The sequence below is a fragment of the Hemitrygon akajei genome, chromosome 1, assembly GCF_048418815.1.
Source record: "Hemitrygon akajei chromosome 1, sHemAka1.3, whole genome shotgun sequence".
Lineage (NCBI taxonomy): Eukaryota > Metazoa > Chordata > Chondrichthyes > Myliobatiformes > Dasyatidae > Hemitrygon > Hemitrygon akajei.
The window spans coordinates 28,279,111-28,303,575 of NC_133124.1; the positions used below are offsets into that span (position 1 = coordinate 28,279,111).

The 24,465-nt window shown below is 38.4% G+C and overlaps 1 protein-coding gene across 1 annotated transcript in view; it reads right to left on the reverse strand.

Moving 5' to 3' along the window:
* LOC140725104 (uncharacterized) overlaps positions 1–24,465 on the reverse strand; it is a 523,726-nt gene that overhangs the window by 340,292 nt on the left and 158,969 nt on the right. The window contains exon 6 of the mRNA XM_073040122.1: positions 18,114–18,251. Within this exon, the coding sequence (XP_072896223.1) occupies positions 18,114–18,251 (138 nt within the window). The remainder of the gene's footprint in view (positions 1–18,113; positions 18,252–24,465) is intronic.

Below are 24,465 nucleotides of genomic sequence, written 5' to 3' on the forward strand. Positions count from 1 at the left end.
ATAAAGCAGAGCTGAGGTCAAGATCAAATCAAACACAATTTTACTGAATGCTATATGGAAGGGTCAAACGGCCAATGAAAGCTCCTATTTTATACATCATACCCTTAAATGAAAGAGAACAGTGAAATCCTATATACATTTCTTATTTTTGCTTGTCTAATGTTCAAATACTATGTTTCAAGGAAGAAAATAAATTTTAAAATTTCTGTGGGATTAATTTTGATTTTTGGAAAATTTGGCAAGGATGGCTAAATAGTGTTTTATTTTTGTCTTTTACCTTGTTAGTAAGTGTGGCATCATGCTGTGCTATGTAAATCATAGTAAGAACTGATCCACAAAATGGAAAATGAGTATTTATTAGAAAGTAAGTATGCATGGACATAATCTGTTACTATGGATAATGTTTTACTGTGAGCCATTCTAACCCTAGTTCAATGCATGAATTAAGAATGATGAGCAACAAAAATCATAACTTGTAATGAGGTAACAATGGAATTACATGAATGTGTAGGAATATAGTTAGGAAACATGGAAGGAAACTTGGCTGTGTGAATTCGGACAAAAGGCAAAGGATGGTAGTAGATGCAGTATTATCTGCCTAGAGGTCGGTGACCAGTGGTGTTCCACAGGGATCTGTTCTTTGTGATTTTTATAAATGATTTGGATGTGGAAGTAGAAGTGAATGGTGTGCTTGCAAATGACACAAAAATTAGTAGTGTTGTGGATGTTGTAGAGGGTTGTAGTAATTTACAATGGGACATTGATCGGATGCAAGGCTGGGCTGAGAAGTGGCAGATGGAGTTCAGTCTGGTAAAAGTGTGAAGTGATTTACTTGTGAAGGACATATTTGAAAGCAAAATACAGGACTGATGGCAGAATTCTTAATAGTGTTGAGGAACAGAGTGATCTTGAGTGATCCCTCAAAGTTGCACTGCAAGTTGATAGGGTGGTTCAGAAGGCATATGGAGAGTTAACCTTTATTAGTCAAGGGACTGAGTTCAAGAGCCACAAAGTAATGGTGCAGCTCTATAAAATCCTGGTTAGACCATATTTGGAATATTGTGGTCAGTTCTAGTCACCTCATTATAGAAAGGATGTGGAAGCCTTAAAAAAGGTGCAGAGGAGATTTACCAGGATGCTACCTGGATTAGACAGCATATGCGGATAGGCTGAGGGAACTAGGGCTTTTCTCATTGGAGAGAAGGTGGATGAGAGGCATAGATCGAGTGGACAGCCGGAGTTTTTATCCCAGGGTAGAAATGCTTAATACAAGGGGGCATTTAAAGTTGTTGAGAGGAAAGCAGGGGGCGGGGAAGTTGTTGTCAGATCTAGTTATTTTACACAAAGTGGTAAGTTTGTGCAATGGTTTGCAGAGGTGGTGGTGGGGACAGATACATTAGGAATATTTAAGAGACTCTTAGATGGGTATATGAATGAAAGAGAAATGGAGGCTATGTGAGAGGGCAGTGTTAAATTGATCTTGGAGAAGGTTAAAGTGTCAGCATATCATCATGGGCTAAAGGACCTGCACTGTGCTGTACTGTTCTATGTTCTATGTATGTGAAATAGCGAATGTAGCATGGTCCCACTTGTCACAGAGTCATTAGTTCAGAGCAAATCTCCCAAGTACTACCACACTCCATTAAAGATGCTGAAATAAACTAAACAACAAATAGGAAATCTCTACCTGAACTGTGAAGTAAGGTGAACTACACCAGCCAATTCCTTAGGTAGGACCTCACCTGTGTCAAAGGGTGAATGGAGAAATTTTAAACATTTCCTTTGCACAGTGAGTTGTGCTCTGGATCTTGAAAAGTGATTCAAAGTTAACATTAAAAAGCAAATCTGTGGGAAAAGACCAAGGGATGGAACCAATGGATGGTTCCTGCATAGGCAAAACAGCTGCCTCCTGTGTTTTTCATGATTCAGTCACCATACCTTGAAGACAGAAAAGGAGATTCATTTACAATATCTGAAAATTGGCAAGGGACATGACTAAGCATCAAGATAGAAGTTGCCTCTGATTAATGAAGTTATATACATAGTACTCCTATATAACATTCACAAAAATTGCAGCAGGAGATAAACTTAGCTGGGAATAGTTCAGACTGATCAAAATACTATTCAGGAGTCAGGTTACAAGAGGCAATAGAATGGCAGGTATGATTAAAGCAAGATGTTAGAGTGCTTTTAGTTAAGTCCCTGGCACAGATGGATAGGTCAAAGTAATGAACAGATCTATTAGATCAGAAAAGTACAAAAAAAAGTCAAAAATAAAGCATACTGGGTTATTTATATAAGAAATTTAAAGTAATTGTGTTCTTTATTACTTGTTGTGACTGAATAATGTTTATTAATCTGTACAAGAGCTCCCTGCACACACTTTGGTGGGCAAGGCTGCCTGCCAGGAATGCAAAATCCCCAAATTAGCCCTGCATGCCAAAAAGCAGGACTGAATTACAATATAGAGTCCATCGTAATGCATCCAGAAAGCAAATATCAGCAATAGTCAAGAGTCCATTTTGTTGGTTTGGATCAATGGTATGTGGTTCAGGAAATTTGTTGAAATAAGGCAACAATCAACAAGTTCATTTAAGATAGTAAATGAACAGTGTTAACATGTTTAAAATAAGAATGGAAATTTACTTGAGTGATGATACCAATGAAGTCATCAATAGTAGTTAATTGAGTGGAGGCCTGGAGACTTTGAGGTCTCTTGGACTTTGTATTGGTCAGTAACGTTTTAATGAATGATCAAGGTTATCTATGCATCAGTCATAGAAGACAAAGGGGTAGCAGGAAACCTTTTATTTAAGTCAGGTGATTCAAACTAGGTGAAAAGATGCATCAAATTATCCAGTGCTTTGGATTGTAAAACAGAATTAAATTCTAAGAAGGAAGTTTTAAAAAAGAGAAACTGAGGGAAAAAAGAAATTTAGTTGAGTCTGGCAGAGAATGAAATTAACCAAACTATAATTTAAGTATCTGCCAAACATGTTGCAGATACAGATCAAACAAAGACTTTATAATTATCCTGAGCTTTGTTTTATTATCTGCTAGATAAATGTACTCCCTGAAACTATTCTTTACTATTGTCCCAAGTGTTGATACACACGAGAACAAAATAACAGCAAGGGGATATTTACTTTGGCAGACTCAATGGTCCATCTTTCCAGTTAGTCCACTGTGGCCCTCAAAACATTAAAAAACAATCCAATCAACTCATACAAAAACTTACCAATGACCTGCTTACCAAGTGGGTTCAGACTTCAAATAATTTTTTGAAGAATTTGAATACAGTCATAGCAAATTCACCATTCTTCAAAAGGAGGCCTTCAAGCAGGATGATAAAGTAAACAATAAAAATAAAGTAATACATCCAGATTTAAGAAATTAAGTGTAAGAATGAGGACTAACGGAAAATAAAAAATCAAAATAAACCGCGTGTTGTTTAATTCAATGCCACCACTCACCTTAACTTCTTTGAATTACCTGCTTTGACTAATACAAAAGTCTTTCTGCTATATTAACTATTCATCCCGTATGTCTGATGAATTGCAGCAAGCTGGTTCAAGTGAAGAGTGAAAAACTGCATGACAAGTATGCCAGTTCTGATCGCTTTTATTAACAAGCCTATTAACAATTATCAAAATGTGCATACAGGTCCCTCCCAGCTCACAAATGTTTGACTTGGGTACAGCCTGCACATACAAATGAACATTTGGGAAATGGAGGAGAACCATTTGCTAGCTTCCACTTGACTGCAGGTATTTGTAGTTGCATTTCCAGCTTGCAAACCGTGTTATAAACAGTTCACAGGAATGGAATACTGCCGTCACCTGTGGAGGATCTGTGTAGGGAACCTCCTTCACATCACAAGGACTATCGCCACAAAAATAGATCTTTAACCCCGGTCTTTAGCAAAGGTGAGTCCTGTTCTCTGTGATTTGCTGCTGACTAATTAGTCTAAATTCTGTGATAATGTGTTGGAAAGTCAATGAGTCATTGACTCAAAATATTCAGGACCTGGAGATCTAAATAATGATTGTTATTACAACTGCTGTATAGGGGAATAGAATTCATACTTTTCTGGCATAAAAATAATCTTCAATGGTCTGAGTGAGGAAAAAAGCTTTATTGTTTGATACTTCTCACTTAGAGAGTCAATCATGGAAACAGGCCCTTCAGCCTATACAGTCCATGCCGAAACAATTTAAACTGCCTACACCAAAGACCTATAGCTGGACCATAGTCCTCCATATCCCTGCTATTTACATACCTATCCAAACTTCTCTTAAAAGTTGAAATTGAGCTCACATGCACAACATGTGCCTGCAGCTCATTCCACACTCTCACAACCTTCTGAGTGAAGAAATTTCCCCTCATGTTCCCCTTAAACTTCTCACCTTTCACCCTTAACCCATGATCTCTGGTTGTAGTCCACCCAACCTCAATGGAAAAAGCTTGCTTGCACTTACCTGATCTATACCCCTCTATCAAATCTCCTCTCATTTTTGTACATTCTAAAGAATAGTCTTAAGCTATTCAAACTATCCTTTTAACTCAGGTCCTCCACACCTGGCAACATCCTTCTATATTTTCTCTGCACTCTTTCAACCTTGTTTACAATTTTCCTGTAGGTAGATGACCAACACTGCACACAATACTCCAAATAAAGACTCACCATTGTCTTATACAACTTCAACATAACATCCCATCTCCTGTACTAATACATCAATTCATGAAGGCCAATGTGTCAAAAGCTTTCTTTACGACCCTATCTACCAGTGATAATATTTTCAACGAATTATGTACCTGTATTCCCATATTGTTCTGCTCTACCACACTCCTCAGTGCCCTGTCATTCACTGTGTAAGACCTACTCTGATTGGTCCTACCAAAGTGCAAAACCTCACACTGCATTAAATTCTATCTGCCATTTTTCAGCCCATTTATCCAGCTGATGCAGATTTCTCCACAAACTATGATACCCTTTCTCATTGTCACTACACCCCCAGTGTCACCTGCAAATTGTTGACAGTATACCAGACGAGAAACTCTGCTGAAGTGTTCTTTGTGTGACAACACATTTCCGAGAAGCAGAATTACCATCTCTTAATGGGTGACAAACTTTTGACTGGTTTAATCAGAAACCTGATATATCAGAGCACATTCACACTTTGAGATACCAAGCTTATTTTGTCATGGTTGGAGGTGCTTTACAAACTTAATTCTTCTTAAAGAATATTAATTCAAAATTTTCACATATGAACCATGTGTCCTTGCCATTTCTTGAATGGAAATGCTTACTATAAATATCTCACAAATTTGATATCTTGACAATTAACTTGAACTACTTCCTAAAAATTAATGCATATGTTATGGATATTATCGCCAAGCCAGAATTTATTTTCCTTGAAAAAGTGGCAGTAAGCAACCATCCTTGAACCACTATTTTCCATGTGATTCAAGGCAAGAATTTTATGACAAAATTTCCAACCTACGTCAAATTCCCATGATGGGATTATTGTTATTTATTGGTCCTAGTTCACTCTATTTACTATCTCACTTGTAACATACTTGTAAATCAAATATTTCCAGTAATTTAGATGAAAATCAGAGACTACTGTATCATCCAAAATACTTGTAATGTTTTGGCTGATGCCACTGAAATCTATCATTTGGGAACATAAACACTGGTACTGGAATCAAATACAATATAATAACAGTACAGATTTTGCCTATTTACGAGAATACGACATAATTCTGGTGAATGACATTTACTGAATGTACACTCACAGGGGTTCAACATGAATAGGGACCAAAAGGAAGGTCAATGTTCATAGAATGATATAGAAAAACCTGAAATGTAAAACAACGATAGACAAATCATGATAATGACTTGTGGCATCAAAGTACAACGCGGCCAAACTGACACTGAAATATTAAAATGTAAAAAGGATAAATAATAACTGGGAAGACAAAATAACCAAACAAAGGAAATCAGAAATAAACATGAGAATATGCTCAGCAGATAAAGCAACAGTTAAAGGGCATCGACCTGTTGCATCAGTTCTGTTTCTCTCTCCACAGTTGCCATCTGATTGGCTGATTACCTTGAAGCATATCCTGCTTTTATTCCTGGAAAAAAACCTTCTGTGAGTTAGTACAATATGTGGAAGGTCACATTAACAGCATTAATTATTTTAAAATTTGTAGTTTTTTTGTCTTTATAAATATTATGCTTGATTTTGCTTCATCCTGCAAAGTAATGCCAAGTTTCAGCAGAGCAAATCACAAAACTTATTCTTCAGGGAATACACACCAGAAGGTGGTGCTACAGTATTGTAATCATTAAGGAGCTTCTCCCAGAGCATCCCTCCCTATTTGAGCAATAGATTTGAGAGCAAACTGAATTATAAAGAGATACATTTTAGGTGAATTGTTGTTATTACACCACAGTTCGGCAGGCTTGAAGGCTAAATAGCCTCCTCAAGTTCTTGTGTCCAACATAAATAAATTATAATTTTCTAAATGCCTCGGTAACACTTTCTCACAAAAAGATTTTGCCTTCTTCCCATTCCCAGCAATCTGTCAGGCTAACATGACCAACTTCATTTTCTTTCCTGAACAAAAATAGTGCACTTAATATTCGTCATACACTGAATCCATTCCAACATAGCTTTGCTATTCCCAAGTATATATTCATGTCGCTGTCGTTATAAACTTCCCTTCCAGGTTCTCAAATGATGCATGCCATTCCAACTGCTAACCATGGAACATCACTTGAAAAATTGCAAAGGCTCTTTCTCAGTTCTACTTTACTGACCCCAATGCTGGTAAATCAGTCTCCACAGCACTACACAAGATCTTTGATTCACTATGAACAATAAAGAAAATTCCATTATATTTTGTAATATACCCTTGTGTTATTAAAGAAAGCAAAGATAAGATCAGAAAGCTTCATACCATAACCACTAATATGCCATATGTTTTACATCCTTCCCATGTGTATATTCTTTACAGACTTTCTACTGCACAATATCCTCACACAATTTTGTTACAAGTGTGCAGCAGGTATTTATAGTTAACACAACACAACACAAAATATATATTTATTTTATATATATATATATATATATATAATATGTATTTTAGTTAGTATTTTGTTTAATCAAATATATTTAAGCAAGCAATGACAATAAACTTCATAATTTCATGATTTTTTTTCAGATTTGTTAGTCAGGGCCTCATGAAGTTCCATAGAATCAATCTGAGTACCAATGGAACTACAAAATAGCTGTTTTAAGTAATTTGACAATTTTTCTTTTCATTTTAAATTATAACATTCATGATATTTAATAAAAATTACAATTAAATATACAATTGCTTTAATCTTTCATAGCCAAAGTTTTATAATACCGTGCTTGCGGCGTAAGGTTGGTGCAACAATATTTACACCTTTGTGTCTCCCAGAAAACCTGTTTTAAAAAGGTCAGTTAGTTAAGAACAAGAGCAAAGTGTACATCCAGAAAAACAGATTTTGTACCAACCATTCACTTATTTTGTAAAAAAAACTGAGGCTGTAACTATAATTACATTTCTTTTATTAAAACATGAATATTTTCTTAAATTTATTGCCATGGTGACTGGATTCCACTAATATTAGCAGCACCTGTGTGTTCCATTGCAGCTTTGCACAGAATCAACAAGAATGACTTTGCTCTTACACCAAAGGCACGAGAGTGGTATTTCCACGGAGTCTTATGGATGATAGAGGTCTACAAGATTATGAGAGGCATAGATAGGGTGGATAGTCAGTACCTGTTTCCCAGGGCACCAATAGCAAACACCAGAGGGCATATGTACAAAATTAAAGGAGGGAAGTTTAGGGGAGACATCAGGGGTCAGTTTTTTGCACAGAGGGTTGTGAGTGCCTGGAATGACTTGCCAGGGATGGTGGTGGAGGCTAAAACATTAGGGGTATTTAAGAGCCTCTTGGACAGGCACATGGACGAAAGAAAAATGGAGGGTTATGGGGTAGTGTGGGTTTAGTACTTTTTTTTAAGGATTATATGGGTCAGCACAACATGGAGGGCTGAAGGGCCTGTACTGTGCTGTAGTGTTCTATGGTTCTATGATTTACGTATCTAATGAAATAGTGAGAGCATTTTAGAGGCTTTTTTAAAATTTAGAGACAAAGTGCGAAATAAGCTGTTCTGACTCTTTGCGCCGAGCCACCCAGCAACAAATTACAATAACCAATTAACCTACTAACCTGTGGGAGGAAACCGGAGCACCTGGACAAAACCCATGCATTCCACAGGGATGATGCACAGGACACTGACATTAAACTCCAAACTCCAACGCCCACAGCTGTAATAGTCACGCGACTGTGGAACCCTGAAAATATGCCTCATAGGTAAGTAATTTTAAACAAGAAACACTTTGTAGTTAAGAAGGCATGAGGTGCCTCTAGCAGACAAAGTGAAGGAGAACCCTAAAGGTTTCTGCATATACGTTAAGAGCAAAGTGATTGCAAGGGACAAAACTGATCCTCTGGAAGATCCATGCATGGAACCAAAAGTGATGGAAGAAACCTTAACTGGAATTTTTGCATCTGTATTTACTCGGGAGATAGACACAGAGTCTATAGAAGTGAGGCAAAGCAGCAGTAAGGTTATGGACCCACTACAGGTTACAGAGGAGGAGGCATTGCTATCTTGATGCAGATTGTGGTGGATAAATCCCCAGGGCCTGACAAGGTGTTCCCTTGAGCCCTGTGGGAGTCCAGTGCATAAATTTCAGGGACCCTAGCAGAGATATTTAAGTCTTCCTTAGCAACAGGTGAAGTACTGGAAGATTAGAGGATAGCTAATGTTTTTCCACCTTTTGAAAAAGGCACTCAAAATAACCTAGGAGATTATAGACCATAAGACCATAAGACATAGGAGCAGAATTAGGCCATTTGACCCATTGAGTCTGCTCCGCCATTCAATCATTGCTGATCCATTTTTTCTATCTCCTCCTCACCCGCAGTTCCCGGCCTTCTCCCTGTAACCTTTGATGCCATGTCCAATCAAAAACCTATCAATCTCTGCCTTAAATACATCCAATGACCTGGCCTCCACAGCTGCATGTGACAATAATTTCCATAAATTCACCACCCTTTGGTTAAAGAAATTTCTCAGCATCTCTATTTTGAAATGGCGCCCCTCTATCCTGAGGCTGTGCCCTCTTGTCCTAGACTCTCCCACCATGAGAAATATCCTTTCCACATCTACTCTGTCTAGGCCTTTCAACATTCAAAATGTTTCAATGAGATCCCCCTTCATCCTTCTGAATTCCAGCAAGTACAGACCAAGAGCCATCAAAAGGGCCAGTGAGCAATAGTGGGAGAGTTATTGGAAGGTATTCTAAGGGAATGGATATATGAGTATTTGGATAGACAGGGGCTGATTGGTGATAGTCAACATGGCTTTGTGCTTGGAAGGTCATGTCTAACCAATCTTATGGAGTTTATTAAGGAAGATACCAGTAAAGTTGATGAAGGTAAGGCAATGAATGTTGTCTACGTGGATTTCAGCAAGGTATTTGATAGGGTCCTGCATGGGAAGTTGGTCAAGAAGGTTCAGTTGCTTAGTATTCAAAATAATGTAGTAAATTGGATTAGACATTGGGTTTGCAGAAGAGTCCAGAGAATGGTAGATGGTTGCCTCCCTCACTGAAGGCCTGTGGCTAGTGGAGTGCTGCAGGGATCGGTGCTGGGTCTGTTGCTGTTTGTCATCTGGATGACAATGTGGTTAACTGGATAAGTAAATTTGTAGATGGCACCAAGATTAGGGGTGTAGTGGACAGCAAGGAAGACTATCAGGGCTTGCAGCAGGATCTGAACCTGCTGGAAAAATGGGCTGACAAATGGCAGATAGAATTTAATGCAGACAAGTGTGAGTTGTTGCACTTTGGAAGAACCAACCAGAGTAGGTCTTACACAGTGAGTAGCAGAGCACTGAGGAGTGTGGTAGAACAAAGGGATCTGGAAATACAGGTCCATAATTCATTAAAAGTGGCATCACAGGTAAATAGGGTTGTTAAGAAATCTTTTTGCATATTGGCCTTCATAAATCAAGGCACTGAGTACAGGAAAAGGGATGTTATGTTGAAGTTGTATAAGGCATTTGTGATGCCTAATTTGGAGTATTGCATGAAGTTTTGGTCACCAACCTACAGGGAAGAGGTAAACAAGATTGAAAGAGTACAGGGAAATTTTACAAGGATGTTTCTAGGATAGAAGGATTTGAGTTCTAAGGCAAGATTGAATAGGTTAGAACTTTACTCCCTAGAATGTAGATGATTGAAGGGAGATTTGATAGAGGTATACAAAATTATGAGGGGTATGGATGGGGTAAATGTAAGCAGGCTTTTTCCACTGAGGTTGTGCAAGACTACAACTAAAGATAATGGGTTAAGTGTGAAAGGTGAAATGTTTAAGGGAACATGAATGGAAACTTCTTCATTCAAAGGGCAGTGAGTGTGCAGAATTAGCTGCCAGCCAAGTGGTGGAAGCAATTTTGATTTCAATATTTCTGATAAGTTTGCATAGGTATGTATATGGATGAGAGGGGCATGGAAGACTATGATCTGGGTGCAGGTTGATGGGACTAAGCAGCTTAAATGGCTTGGCATGGACTAAATGGGCTGAAGGGCCCTCTATTGTTCTGTGGTTTTCTATGACTCAGACTTGAATTTGAACTATAAGCTGGGTAACAACTGCTTATTAGAAAAGGAGATTAAAGCTGATTTGATAGTAAGAAATTAGATAAGATTTAGGGAAAAAAGTGGAGAAACGTTTTTGTCACATATGGTTATTAGGCTATGGCAACACTACCAAATTTATTGACTGAAGCAGTGAAAGTATTAACATTAAGAATAGCTAGTAGTTGGAAAGGGAAATGAGAACTTTGGAACGAAAGTAAGAAAATAGAATTTTAACTATTACTCTCAGAGAAGATAAATGCTAACATGTACTACTGAATATATCTCTACATATAAAAATGTATGCAATCTTATGATGAATTCATTAGCATGCTTAATTTCCCTGCCATATGCATTCTAGTGTTGCACTTTTATGACTCAGCCTGGGGGCCGCCTGAAATCCACTACATCTTATGTTGGTAATTGGCATCTCCTGTGCCAGAAAGAAAGCAGTGCAACTTTACAGACTCATACCTCATGGATTACATAGTTCATATATCAGTGTAATATCAGGTTGGACTCTGGCCTTAAGAAGTATATAAAAAGGAATAGAGTAGGGAAGGCAAATGTGAGTCCTTTGTGGACAGATATGGGTGCACTTAAAGAAATAAGAGAATCACTACTTTGAGTTTGTCTTCATAGAAGAATATACCAAAAACCTGCCAAAAATACCAAAGGACTAAGGAGTAAATGAAAATGAGGAACTGAATGCAATAGATATTAGTGAAAAATACTACTAGAGAACTTTGCTTGACTAAAATAAATCAATAAACCCCTGAGAACCAATATTCTACATCCCACGTTTAGCATTGAATATAAGCCTAACAAGATATGAATTTCTGTATGGAAAATCCTATTATGTGTTTAATTTTACTCCTACTAGTTCCATGGTTTAATTTATGCACATGTTGTTCAGCTACAGTAATGAGCACAAGGCTTTCATGAGGCATACATGTATCATCATTCCTTGTTTCTCAGCAATAAACCTTTCAGTTTTCCAGAAGGATGGAATATTGGACTGAAGTTTAGTGTTGCTGGATAAAAGAATTGTGACAGCTGCTGGCAACAACTATTATCTTATTTCTAGTAGAGAAAAGCTACAAATGTGTTGAATAACAAACCTTTGGTTATAATCCATTAGGCATCAGTCGACATCACATTGTACTGCAAGGAGACTCAATGATCTTCCATACAGAGCACAGACTCCTGATGCAATGCTCTTTAGATGAATTGAAGCACCCCATTCTTGGCCAATACCACCTAGTTGCTAGGAATGGCTTTTGTCGTTGTTCATATTGACTATAAAGGGTGAAGCTCCTGCTACTATATGCAATACAATATAATTCTAAACAGCACATTTATATGCTTTATTATGGTGCACATCATGCCACAGATAAAATTATTTTAAAATAATTTTAAAGCTTTAAATAAGCTTAGCAATCCAATCTTGAAATTTCCTTTATTGATTTAGAATTGGAATAAGCTTCGAATTGGAATCCAGTCCAGCAACAGCATATGGATTCTATGGTCCAATAGCACTTTCACTGTCTCTGTGGCATCAATCTCTCTAAGTTTTACTTCTATCAAGTTTTAAACAGCACTGAAGTATTAGTTAATGCCTTGAATTCCCATTTGCATCCATTAGTGAATCCCCATTAGCTTTAGGCAAGCTCCTTGCGATGTAAAACAAAGACCAGCAAAATTAGAATACTAGCATGTTTCATTTCCTGTTCAGCCCACAGACTGATATCAGAGCTTCTGGATTAAAATCATCTGATTTATAACATTTAATTAGTAAAAAGAACATCCTTTGAAAACCAATTAATTTCCTAACTGCTGAGATGTCTATCTTAATTAGTAAATGACAATGCCATTTCTTTTCAGTCTCTCCAACCAAGTTCCAGTAACAAATTGTAAACACAGTGACCATGAAGGAAAAATAAATCTCAATCAAGGTAAGGTCAACATCAACATCCTTAAATGAATGAGAGAAGCATATACAGGCTACTCCTAGGCAATGAGCACCTGACAAATGGACACCTATGCATATTGACAAATTCCCATAATATTATTAAATTCAAAAGTCAGATTTTTGGATAACTGGAACTGTTTCTGGGAAAGGTGAGGCTGGTACCAGATTGACGGGTTGTGTCTAAATCATGTCTAATGCCCTTAAAAAAGGATTTACAGTATAGATTTATAGATCTTCTGGGGAGGGTTTAAATAAATTGGCTAGAAACCGAACACAGGGTATGAATAAAGAGGCAGCCAAGGAACAGATAAATGTCGGGGAAAAACCAAGTCTCTAGACACAAAGGAGGAATGCAAGGCTGGAATGCATCTATTTTAATGCATTATAAAGCAGAGCTCATTACATCAGGCCTATAATTAAAGATAGCAACAAAACATTGTTCCCATCTTTGAGACGTAGTTGCAAGATGGGCAAGACAATCAACCAAGGTATAGACTGCTCAGATAGAACAGAAAGCAATGTCAAGCAAGAGGTGGCATTGTAATATTTATCAATAAGTCCTTTACTGTTGTAAGAGCTGAGAATATCCAAGAAACTTAGGGTGAATTCTAAATCCAGATAAAAAGGAGCAATTACTTTGCTGAGGGTTTGCTTCCAGGTAGCCTGCAGTAGACAGAGAATAAATAAGTATGTGCATCATAAAGAAGACTGCGAGCAGCAGAGGATTGGACTTCTCTGTGCTAACTGACATCACTTTATGGTGAAAGTACAGGAGAAGACAGAATTTTTCAAAGTAAAAAGTTCAAAGAAAATTTTTATTATCAAATACATGCATGTTACCATATACTACCCCTTGAGATTCATTTTCTTGCAGGCATTCTCAGCAGAACAAAGAAACACAACAGAATGAATGAAAAACTGCACGCAAATACAAACAAGCAACCAATGGGCAAAAGGAAGCAGACTGTGCAAATATAGAAAAAAAACAAATAATGTTAATAAAAAATAAACAAGTAAATGCACAATACTGAGTTGTGGAGTCTTAAGACCAATAAGAAAGGAGCAGCATTAGGTTAATTGACTCATTGAGTAAGCTCCGCCATTCCATCATGGCTGATCTATTTCCCTCTCAACTCCATTCTCTTGCCTTCCTCATGTAACCTTTCAAGCCCTGACAATCAAGAACCAATCAACTTCCACTTTAAATACACCCAAAGACCTGGCCTGCACAGATGCCTGTGGCAATGAATTCCACGGATTCACCATGCTCTGGCTAAAGAAATTCCTCCTCATCTCTATTCTAAATGAATGTCCCTCTTTTCTGAGGATGTATCCTCTGGTCCTCGACTACCCTACTATAGGAAACATTCTCCCCATATCCACTCTACCTGGGCCTTTCCACAGTCGATAGTTTTCAATGAGATCCTCCCTCTCTTCGTTAAATATTAGTTAGTAAAGGCTGAGCCATCAATCACTCCTCAAATAGAGTGATTCTTCTTCAGCATTCTTCTGAACCTGCTCTGACATCAGTACATCCTTTCTTAAGTAAGAGGCCAAAAACTGCAAACAATACTCCAAAAGAGACCTCACCAGTGCCTTATAAAGTCTCAGCATTGCATCCTTACTTTTATATTCTAATCCTCCCAAAACGAATGCTAACATTGCATTTGTCTTCCCTACCACTGACTCAACCTGCAAATTAAATACTATATACAATCTGCCACATTTATGGCCATAGTTCTAATCTTTAGGAGTCTTTCTGCAGCCCTGCTGTTTCCTCAACACTACCTACCCATCCACTGATCTTTGTATCATCTACTAACTTGGGCACAAAGCCATTGATTGATCCATCCAAATCACTGATGTACAACGTAAAAAGAAGCAACACTGACCCCTGCAGAACACAAGTCACCGGCAGCCAATCAGAAAAGGCTCCATTTATTCCCACTCGTTGCCTCCTGCAAATCAGCTAATACTCTATCCATGTTAGTATCTTTCCTGTAATACCATGGGCTCTTACCTTGTTAAACAGCCTCATGTGCAGCACCATATCACTGTACTCTGAAAATCCAAGTACGCAACATCCACAGATTTTTCTTTCTCATTCCTGCATGTACTTCCTCAAGGAATTCCACCAGATTTGTCAGGCAAGATTTTCCCTTGAGGAAGCCATGCTGGTTTTATCAGACACCTCCAAGTACCCCAAAACCACGTCCTTAAAAATTGACTCTAACATCTGCCCAACCACTGAGGTCAGACTAACTGGCCTATAATTTCCTTTTTTCTGCGTCTCTACCTTGTTGAAGGGTGGAGTCACATTTGAAATTTTCCAGCCATCCAGAATCTATTGATTCTTGAAAAATCATTAATACTGGCTCCACAATCCCTTCAGCTATCTCTTTCAGAACCCCGGGCTGTAGTCCCTTAAGTCCAGGTGAATTAGCTACCTTCAGACCTTTCAGTTTCCCAATCACCTTCTCCCAAGTACAGTAATTCCAACTGCACTCACTTCTGCCCCCTGATACTCTTGAACTTCTGGCATAGTGCTTCTGTCTTCTATAGTGAAGACTGATGCAAAATACTTAGTCAGTTTATCCGCCATTTTCTTGTCCCCGTTACTATCTCACCAGCATCATTTTCTAGCGATCCAATGATTACTCTCACCTCTCTTTAACTCTCTATGTATCTATGTATCAGACAGAGTGGTCAGCAGCACTGGGGCTCTACAGGGGACTGTCCTGTCTCCCTTTCTCTTCACCATCTACACCTCAGACTTCAATTTACTGCACAGAGTCTTGCCATCTTCAGAAGTTTTCTGATGACTCTGCCATAGTTGGATGCATCAGCAAGGGAGATGAGGCGGAGTACAGGGCTACGGTGGGAAACTTTGTCACATGGTGTGAGCAGAATCATCTGCAGCTTAATGTGAAAAAGACTAAGGAGCTGGTGGTGGAACTGAGGAAGGCTAAGGCACCGGTGACCCCTGTTTCCATCCAAGGGGTCAGTGTGGACATGGTGGAGGATTACAAATACCTGGGGATACGAATTGACAATAAACTGGACTGGTCAAAGAACACTGAGGCTGTCTACAAGAAGGGTCAGAGCCGTCTCTACTTCCTGAGGAGACTGAGGTCCTTTAACATCTGCCGGACAATGCTGAGGATGTTCTACGAGTCTGTGGTGGCCAGTGCTATCATGTTTGCTGTTATGTGCTGGGGCAGCAGGCTGAGGGTAGCAGACACCAACAGAATCAACAAACTCATTCGTAAGGCCAGTGATGTTATGGGGGTAGAACTGGACTTTCTGATGGTGATGTCTGAAAAGAGGATGCTGTCCAAGTTGCATGCCAGCTTGGACAATGTCTCCCATCCACTCCATAATGTACTGGTTAGGCACAGGAGTACGTTCAGCCAGAGACTCATTCCACCGAGATACAACACTGAGCGTCATAGGAAGTCATTCCTGCCCATGGCCATCAAACTTTACAACTCCTCCCTCGGAGTGTCAGACACCCTGAGCCAATAGGCTGGTCCTGGACTTATTTCCACTTGGAATAATTTACTTATTATTATTTAATTATTTATGGTTTTATATTGCTATATTTCTACACTATTCTTGGTTGGTGCGACTGTAATGAAACCCAATTTCCCTCGGGATCAATAAAGTATGTCTGTCTGTCTGTCAAAAAAAAATCTTTTGGTATCATCTGATATTTTTGGTAAGCTTATCATCATACTTAATCTTTTCCCCCTTTATGACTTTTTAGTTGCCTTCTGTTGGTTTTTAAAAGTTTCCCAATCTTCTAACTTCCCATTAACTTTTGCTCTATTACTTGTCCTCTCTTTTGCTTTTATGTTGGCTTTGACTTCCCTTGTCATCCACAGTTGCGTCATCCTGCCTTTAGAATCCTACTACTTCTTGGGGATGTATCTATCCTGCACCTTCAAATTGCTTCCAGAAATTCCACCAACTGTTGCTTTACCGTCGTCCCTGCTACTGTCCCCTTCCAATCCACTTTGTCCAGCTCCCCTCTCGTGCCTATGTAATTTCCAATACTCAACTGTAATACCAATACATCTGACTTTTGCTTCTCTCGCTCAATTGCAGGGTGAATTATGATCACTGTCTCCTAAGGGTTCATCTACCTTAGGCTCCCTAATCAAATCTGGTTATTACACAATACCCAATCCAGAATAGCTGATCCCGTATGGGCTCAACCACAAGCTGCTCTAAAAAGCCATCTCATAGGCATTCTACAAATTCTCTCTCTTGGGAGTCAGCACTAAACTGATTTGCCCAACCCACCTGCACATTGAAATCCCCCTTGACTCTCGTAACTTTACTCTTTTGACTTTACTCTTTTGACATGCTTTTTCCATCTCCAGTTGTAATTTGTAGCCCATATCTAGACCTGATAAAGGGTCTGAGCCTGAAACATCAACTATACTCTTTTCCATAGATGTTGCTTGTCCTGCTGAGCTCCTCCAGTATTTTGTGTGAGTTGGATTTCCAGCATCAGCAGATTTTCCCTTGTTTGTGATCAGTGATCCGTGCCTATATTTTGTGATAATACAGCCAATAAAAATGTCGCCACAATATCCAAAAAAACTATTTAAATGATAAGCAGCAAAGGTCACTGCTTCCTCCTCAGCCAACATCCCTATCATTTTCATGAGAATTAAATACAGAACTGTGTTGGGCAGATCGCATCATTCACATGCCCAACACCCAAATGCTGAAAATAACACTCTTTTCTATGTCCTTTCAGGGGAAGATAATACCAGGATAACAGAGAAAATATTCAAAAATATTCTCAATCCAGATCCTTCCAGATTTTGCAATTGACAGAGATATTAGTTATTACATCCTGCAAGTTTATGCTAGACAGCATTCATGAAAAAATGCACAATTTAAATAGAAGTTTATTGAAACACATCTAATACGAATGTAAGATTGAAGAATGTATAAAAGATAGATATATTTTCCTATAACTTACCTGTGTAATTAAGCCTGTTAAAATATAGATTTATTTTTAGATGCTTACTCATAGAAACAACATAAAACCAATCAGGTTTTGAACATCATGAAGTTTAAAATAAAACAGGAAACATGAATTGACCTAAAGTTGAACAAAAATGATAGGTACATGAAAATACAATTTTCTAGCTATGGGTCAAAACAGTTCTAATTACAATATAATTTTATGTAGCTTTGTTATTAGGAAGCTTACATGCTGGGCCCATTAACTAAAAGGGAGGAAATTTACAACACAATAACATGACACCTGCATCTGTCTATGTATCAATGTCTATTTCACTTAATTAACTCAAGGGTAATTGGACAATTTATGTAGTATGGAATAATTAATTGTATCCATGCAGAATACCTTCTGTTGGTCTTGCTGAAATGACTTGTGGTTAACATTTGTTTCATTCCAGTTTTGCAGTGCTGTCATTTGAGCTTGGGTCTTCCTAGTTTGATGTTCTGCTTCAAGATCATAAACACTGTGCTCCTTCACTTCAGGCTGAAAGAAATCCAGAAAATAATTAGATAAACAAAGTAATCAACCAACAATAGAACAAATGGACTTTCAATAAGGGAAATCAGACACTGAATGTGGATTTTCTGATGCAATGAAAAATACTGTTTACAGATACGAAAACTGAAAACTCAGTCTAGATTCCTTCATTTCCCTCGTGCCAACATAAGTAAATCACACAAAGAACATCTCACATTGTAACTAAATCACAAATTATTTAATAGAATGTTGTAACCCAGTTATCTTACAGTTTATTTTTGAAATTATGCCTATAAAAAACACCCAACCATTTTCCATTGCAAGAAATGGATTTTACATGTTTGACTCTTATCGTGCCTTCTCTTTTCTGAACCTGCAAGTTTACACACATAACTAAGCCACAATGTCAACCAATTGGACATCCGTAATACAACCCAGGTGATCAATACCCAAGGCAAAGGATGAACAGGACTCCATTTCAACAGTAGGTGTTGAGACTGCTCTTTCATTAAAAGAAGCTCTTTTATATTGATTTTGACTTAAGTAATGAGAACGCTTATCCAAAAATCTTTAGCATTTCAGCTGAAGTCAAGGAAATCAATACAACCATTTCCCATTTGAACAGCACATGCGAATTTTATGTACCAGAGACAAGTCAAAGTCCAAATTTGGATAAATCGATAAAGTTTGTCAATAAAACATAAAGCTGACAAATGCTGTTTTAAGCAATTAAACCCTTACCATGATAATCGATTTCTACACATTGTTATTAATTGTATTTAAATTCCACTTCAAATATTTTAAGGTAAATTCTTTTGTTAGTGAAAAGATATCCTTAGTAGCTGGAACATAACTGTCAATATAACAGTCATATAATCACATTTTTGAAGGGTATCAATTAAATTAAGCTCTGTAGTTAATGAGATCATTTCTTTTGAGATTAATTATTTTAATAAATGCTAACTAGAGAACTTCTGTAGAGAGGACCCAGATAGAAAAAAATGTTGCTTCCGACTAATTGTCAGAAGTTTTTATCTGCTGAAGGCGTCCTCTTTCACTGGTTATATTGTTAATGAAGTGAGCATTTTTATTCCAATCAGATTGATCAATTGTTGCAGATGATCCCAATTTTATTTGAAATAAAATGCAAAAAGAATATTAACCACTGAAGGGAAAGTTGTTTGTGAAAAGCAGTGGAACATAACCCAAAAGCCAATAATGCGGCAGAGCTTTAAGACAAATTTCCTAAGTGGCTTAAGCCTGGGCTGTACAGTTTGTACACTTTCTAAGTCTGCAAATTATTTCAAAGTTCAAAGTAAATTTATTATCTAAGTACATATATGCCACCATATACTACCCTGAGATTAATTTTCTTACAGATATTCACAGTAAATAAAAGAAACACTGCACACAATGAAATAACTGCACAGAAAGATGGACAAGCAACCAATATGCAAGACAACAAATTGCGCAAATGTAAAAGAAAAAACTAAATAATAATAATAAATAAACAAACATCGAGAGCTTGAGTTGTAGAGTCCTAGAAAGTGATTCCATAGGTTCGGGAATTAGTTCAGTATTGGGTGAGTGAAGTTATCCACTCTGGTTAGGAGTTGAGAATCCTGATGGTTTAATTATTACATTAATTAAACATGACCATACATGATAACACAGGAGCAGAATCAGGCCATTCAACCCATCCAGTCTGTTCCGCATTTTGACCATGGCTGATTCACTTTCCCTCTCAACCCTATTCTCCTGCCTTCTCCCCATATCCTTTGATGCCCTTACTAATCAATAACCTATGACCCTCCACTTTAATGATACCCAGTAACTTGGCCTCCACAGCTGTCTGTGGCGATTCGACAGATTCACCACTCTCTGGCTATGGAAATCCTTGACACCAGCATTCCGAAGGGACGTCTTTCTGCTCTGAGGCTGTGCCCTTTGGTCCCAGAGTTTCTCATTATTGGAAATATCCTCTGCACATCCACTTTATCTAGGCCTTTCTATATTTGGAGGGTTTCAATGAGATCCCCCCTCATAGTTCTAAACACCAGTGAGTACAGGCCCAGAGTTATCAAACACTCCTCATACATTAACCCTTTCATTCCTGGGATGACTATTTTAACCCTCTCCAATACCAGCATATCCTTCTCAAATTTGGAACCATTTTAATTTCAAGATGGCACTCAGCTGCAGTCTCCATCAAGGTCGTCACTCCAATTCAGTTCTTTTTTTTTTGTAATTTATTTTTTATTGAAGTTCATCATCAAACAAACATTTCCATAAGATATATTTCAGACATTGTACATATATATCATATAATCATATATATCACAAATCTCCATAAAGTATTTATCTGAGGTATACACTTATAGAAAAGAGTGGAAAGAAAAAACAAGCAAAAGGAAAGAACTATATACAAGTAGGGAGTGATCTTTTTTTTACAACAGATTCATTGATTTGTGAGAATAAAATCAGGCCTATGAGGCATTATGTAGTTAAACCATTTTTCCCAGTATGAATCAAATTGTTCCAGCTTATGGTTAACAGATGCTGTCAGTTATTTTTTTAAGTTCATAAGGATGGTTTCTGGGGCCAGAGAGGAGATTTAGGAACAGTTATGTGGAGACATTAGAGGCCAGAGTAGGGTTTATTAATAGGGATGTGGAGGAGTTAGAGATCTAACCTCCACCCTATGCTACTTCTTCCACATTAAAGTCCAGTGACAGGTGATGAAGAATATCCATATTCCAGGCCTCCACTCATATTCAAAAGTCAGTGGCATGGTCAGATTACATAGGACATCTGCAATCCAGGCCACTGTTCCACACCTGAAGGCCAACGACCAGGAGTCCATGTAAGCAGAATGCACAAGGAGGCACTAGTGCTGATCAGTGGGTTTGACCTTGGAGTTTCGAGTCCCATCATTGGCTAGTCTGGGGGTCAATACTGAAGATTGAAGCCCAAAAGTTGATTGGTAGTCTGGAAGTCAAAACTTGGAGATCGGATGCTGGATGCCCGTCCAAGGGTTGGGAGATATCTGTGTGTATAGGTAGCTGGTTTGCTATTGTTGTCTTGTAGTTTCTTGTGTTCTGTGTTATTCAGCCAAACACTTACATGCTGTTCACCATCCCCCTCCCACTACCCCCCACCCATCCCGCCCTGCAAATCCCTAGATTGTGTTGCTTATTAATGTAAACAATGCATTTCACCGGATGTTTCCATAAGACCTTAAGACATAGGAGCAGAATTAGGCCATTCAGGCCATTGGGTCTGCTCTGCCAATCCACCTTGGTAGACTTATTATCTCTCCCAAACCCAATCTACTGCCTTCTCCCCATAACCTTTGATCCAGGGAATATAAGGGTTAATGTATCAGGAGCTTTTGATGGCTCTGGGCCTGTATTCAGTGGCATCTAGAAGAATGAGGGAGGATCTCATGGCAATCAACTGAATATTGAAAGGCCTTAATAAAGTGGATATGGAGAGGAGGTTTTCAATAGCGGGGGAGTCTAGTGCACTACCTCAGAACAGAAGGCCATCATTAAGAACAAAGATGAGAAAGAAGTTCTTTAGCCAGAGGATGGTGAATCTGTAGAATTTGTTGCCACAGATGGCTGTGAAGGCCAAACCACTGTCTATTCAAAGCAGATGTTGATAGGTTCCTGATTAGCCAAAGCATCAGAAGTTACAGGGAGAAGGCAAGAACAATGGGGTTGTGTGGTAAAATAAATCAAACACGATCAAATGGTGCAGCCAAATTGCCTATTTCTGCTCATATGTCTTATGGCCCAGAAATTTTAATTATGAAATTAATCACATTACTTTAAAAAAAATTCTTAGACTCATTGAATTGAACAGCATGGGAACAGACCCTTCAGCTCAACAGTTCATGCTGACATGATTCCCATCTAAACCAGTCTCATTTGCCCACATTTGGCCCAAATCCTTCCAAACCTTCTCTATCCTTAAAGTACCTTTTAAATATACTTAAGAAAGTAATTTAGCATTTTTGGTTTATTTATAAAAACAATCTTATTGCAACAGTTATGCTTGAGGTGGTGTGACCTTCAATAAAAAAATTCTAGTTAATCATTAGGGATCATGCATGCCATTAATTCATTCTAACACATTAAGTCATGCTGACATGTATGAGAAATACAGCCATACCGTTTATAGATCGACCATTATGAATTTAGTGATGAAATCATTACAGAGACTTGGATGTCTCAGGGGCAGAAATGGCTGCTGAGTGTGCTGGGCTTTAGATGTTTCAAAAATGGCTGGGATGGAGGCAAAAGAGGTGAGGCATGGCATTGCTAATCAGGGATTGTATCACAGCTACAGAATAGAAGGAAGTCATGGAGGGATTGTCCACGGAGTCATTGTGGGTGGAAGTCAGAAACAGGAAGGGGGCAATAACTCTACTGGGTGTTTTTTATAACCCCCCCCCCAAAAAAATAACAGAGACATTAATGAACAGATAGGGAAACAGATTGTGGAATGGTGCAATAATAATAGGGTTGTTGAAATAGATGATTTTAACATTCCCAATATTGACTGGCATCTCCCTAGAGCAAGGTGTTTGGATGGGGTGGAGTTTGTTAGGTGTGTTCATGAAGCTTCCCTGATGCAATATGTAGATAAGCCAATCAGAGAAGAGGCTGTACTTGATCTGGTATTGTGAAGTGAACTTGATCGGTTGTCAGATCTCTCAGTGGGAGAGCATTTTGGAGGTAGTGATCACAACTCTATCTCCTTTGTCATAGTGCTGGACAGGGATAGGAGCAGGCAATTGGAAAAACATTTAATTGGGTAGGGGGAAATATGATGTTATTAGGCAAGAACTTGGGAACCTAAATCGGGAGCAGATGTTCTCAGGGAAATGCATGGCAGAAATATGGTGAATGTTCAGGGAACATTTGCATGGCATTCTGCATAGGTATGTTCCATTGAGGCAGGGAAAGGATGATAAAATCGATAGGATGCAGAACTGGGCTGAGAAGTGCTATTGCCCTATTGTCTTGTTTATTATTTATTGTAATGCCTGCACTGTTTTGTGCACTTTATGCAGTCCTGGGTAGGTCTGTAGACTAGTGTAGTTTTTTTTCTGTTGTTTTTTACGTAGTTCAGTCTAGTTTTGTACTGTGTCATGTAACACCATGGTCCTGAAAAAACGTTGTCTCATTTTTACTATGTACTGTACCAGCAGTTATGGTCAAAATGACAATAAAAAGTGACTTGATTTGACTTGACTTTAAGTGTCAGATGGAGTTCAACCCAGAAAAGTGTGAAGTAGTTAATTTTGGTCAAATTTGAAGACAGAATATAATACTAATGGTAATACTCTTGGTAATATGCAGGATCAGAGAGATCTTGGGATCCATGTCTATAGGACACTCAAAGCTGCTGCATAGGTTGACAGTGTTGTTAAGAATGCATATGGTGTGTTGGCTTTCATCAACCGTGGGATAGAGTTCAAAAGCTGTGATGCAATGTTACAGCTATACAAGACCTCACTAGTACCTTAGTACTGTGTTCAGTTCTGATCACCTAACTATAGGAAGGATGTGGATACTATAGAGAGAGTGCAGAGGAGGTTTACAAAGATATTGCCTAGAATGGAGAGCATGCCTAATGAAAGTAGGTTGAGTGAACTTGGCCTTTTCTCCTTGGAGTGACAGAGAATGAGAGGTGATCTGATAGAGGTGTATAAGATGATGAGAGGCATTGATCATGTAGATAGCCAGGGCTGAAATGGCTAACATGAGGGGGCATAGTTTTAAGGTGCTTGGAAGCAGGTACAAGAAGGATGTCAGAGGTAAGTTTTTCACACAGAGTAGTGGGTGTGTGGAATGTACTGCCAGCAACGGTGGTAGAGGTGGATACAATAGGATCTTTTAGAGACTCTTAGACAGGTACATGGAACTTAGAAAAATAGAGGGTTATGTGGTAGGGAAATTCAAAGCAGTTTCTGGAGTAGGTTGCATGCTCTGCACAACATGTGGGCTGAAGGGCCTGTAATGTGCTGTAAATTTCTACGTTCTACATTCTACGTTCTATCTGTCCTGATCCAAAGTGACTAAGCCAAGCACAAAAGCAGGGCTTTGCATAACACATCACGAGGTGAACAGACCGAAACAAGCCCCATCCAAAAAACGAATAGTAAAGAAACCTGACATCCAGCTATGCTGTCTACCAAACACTCAAAAAA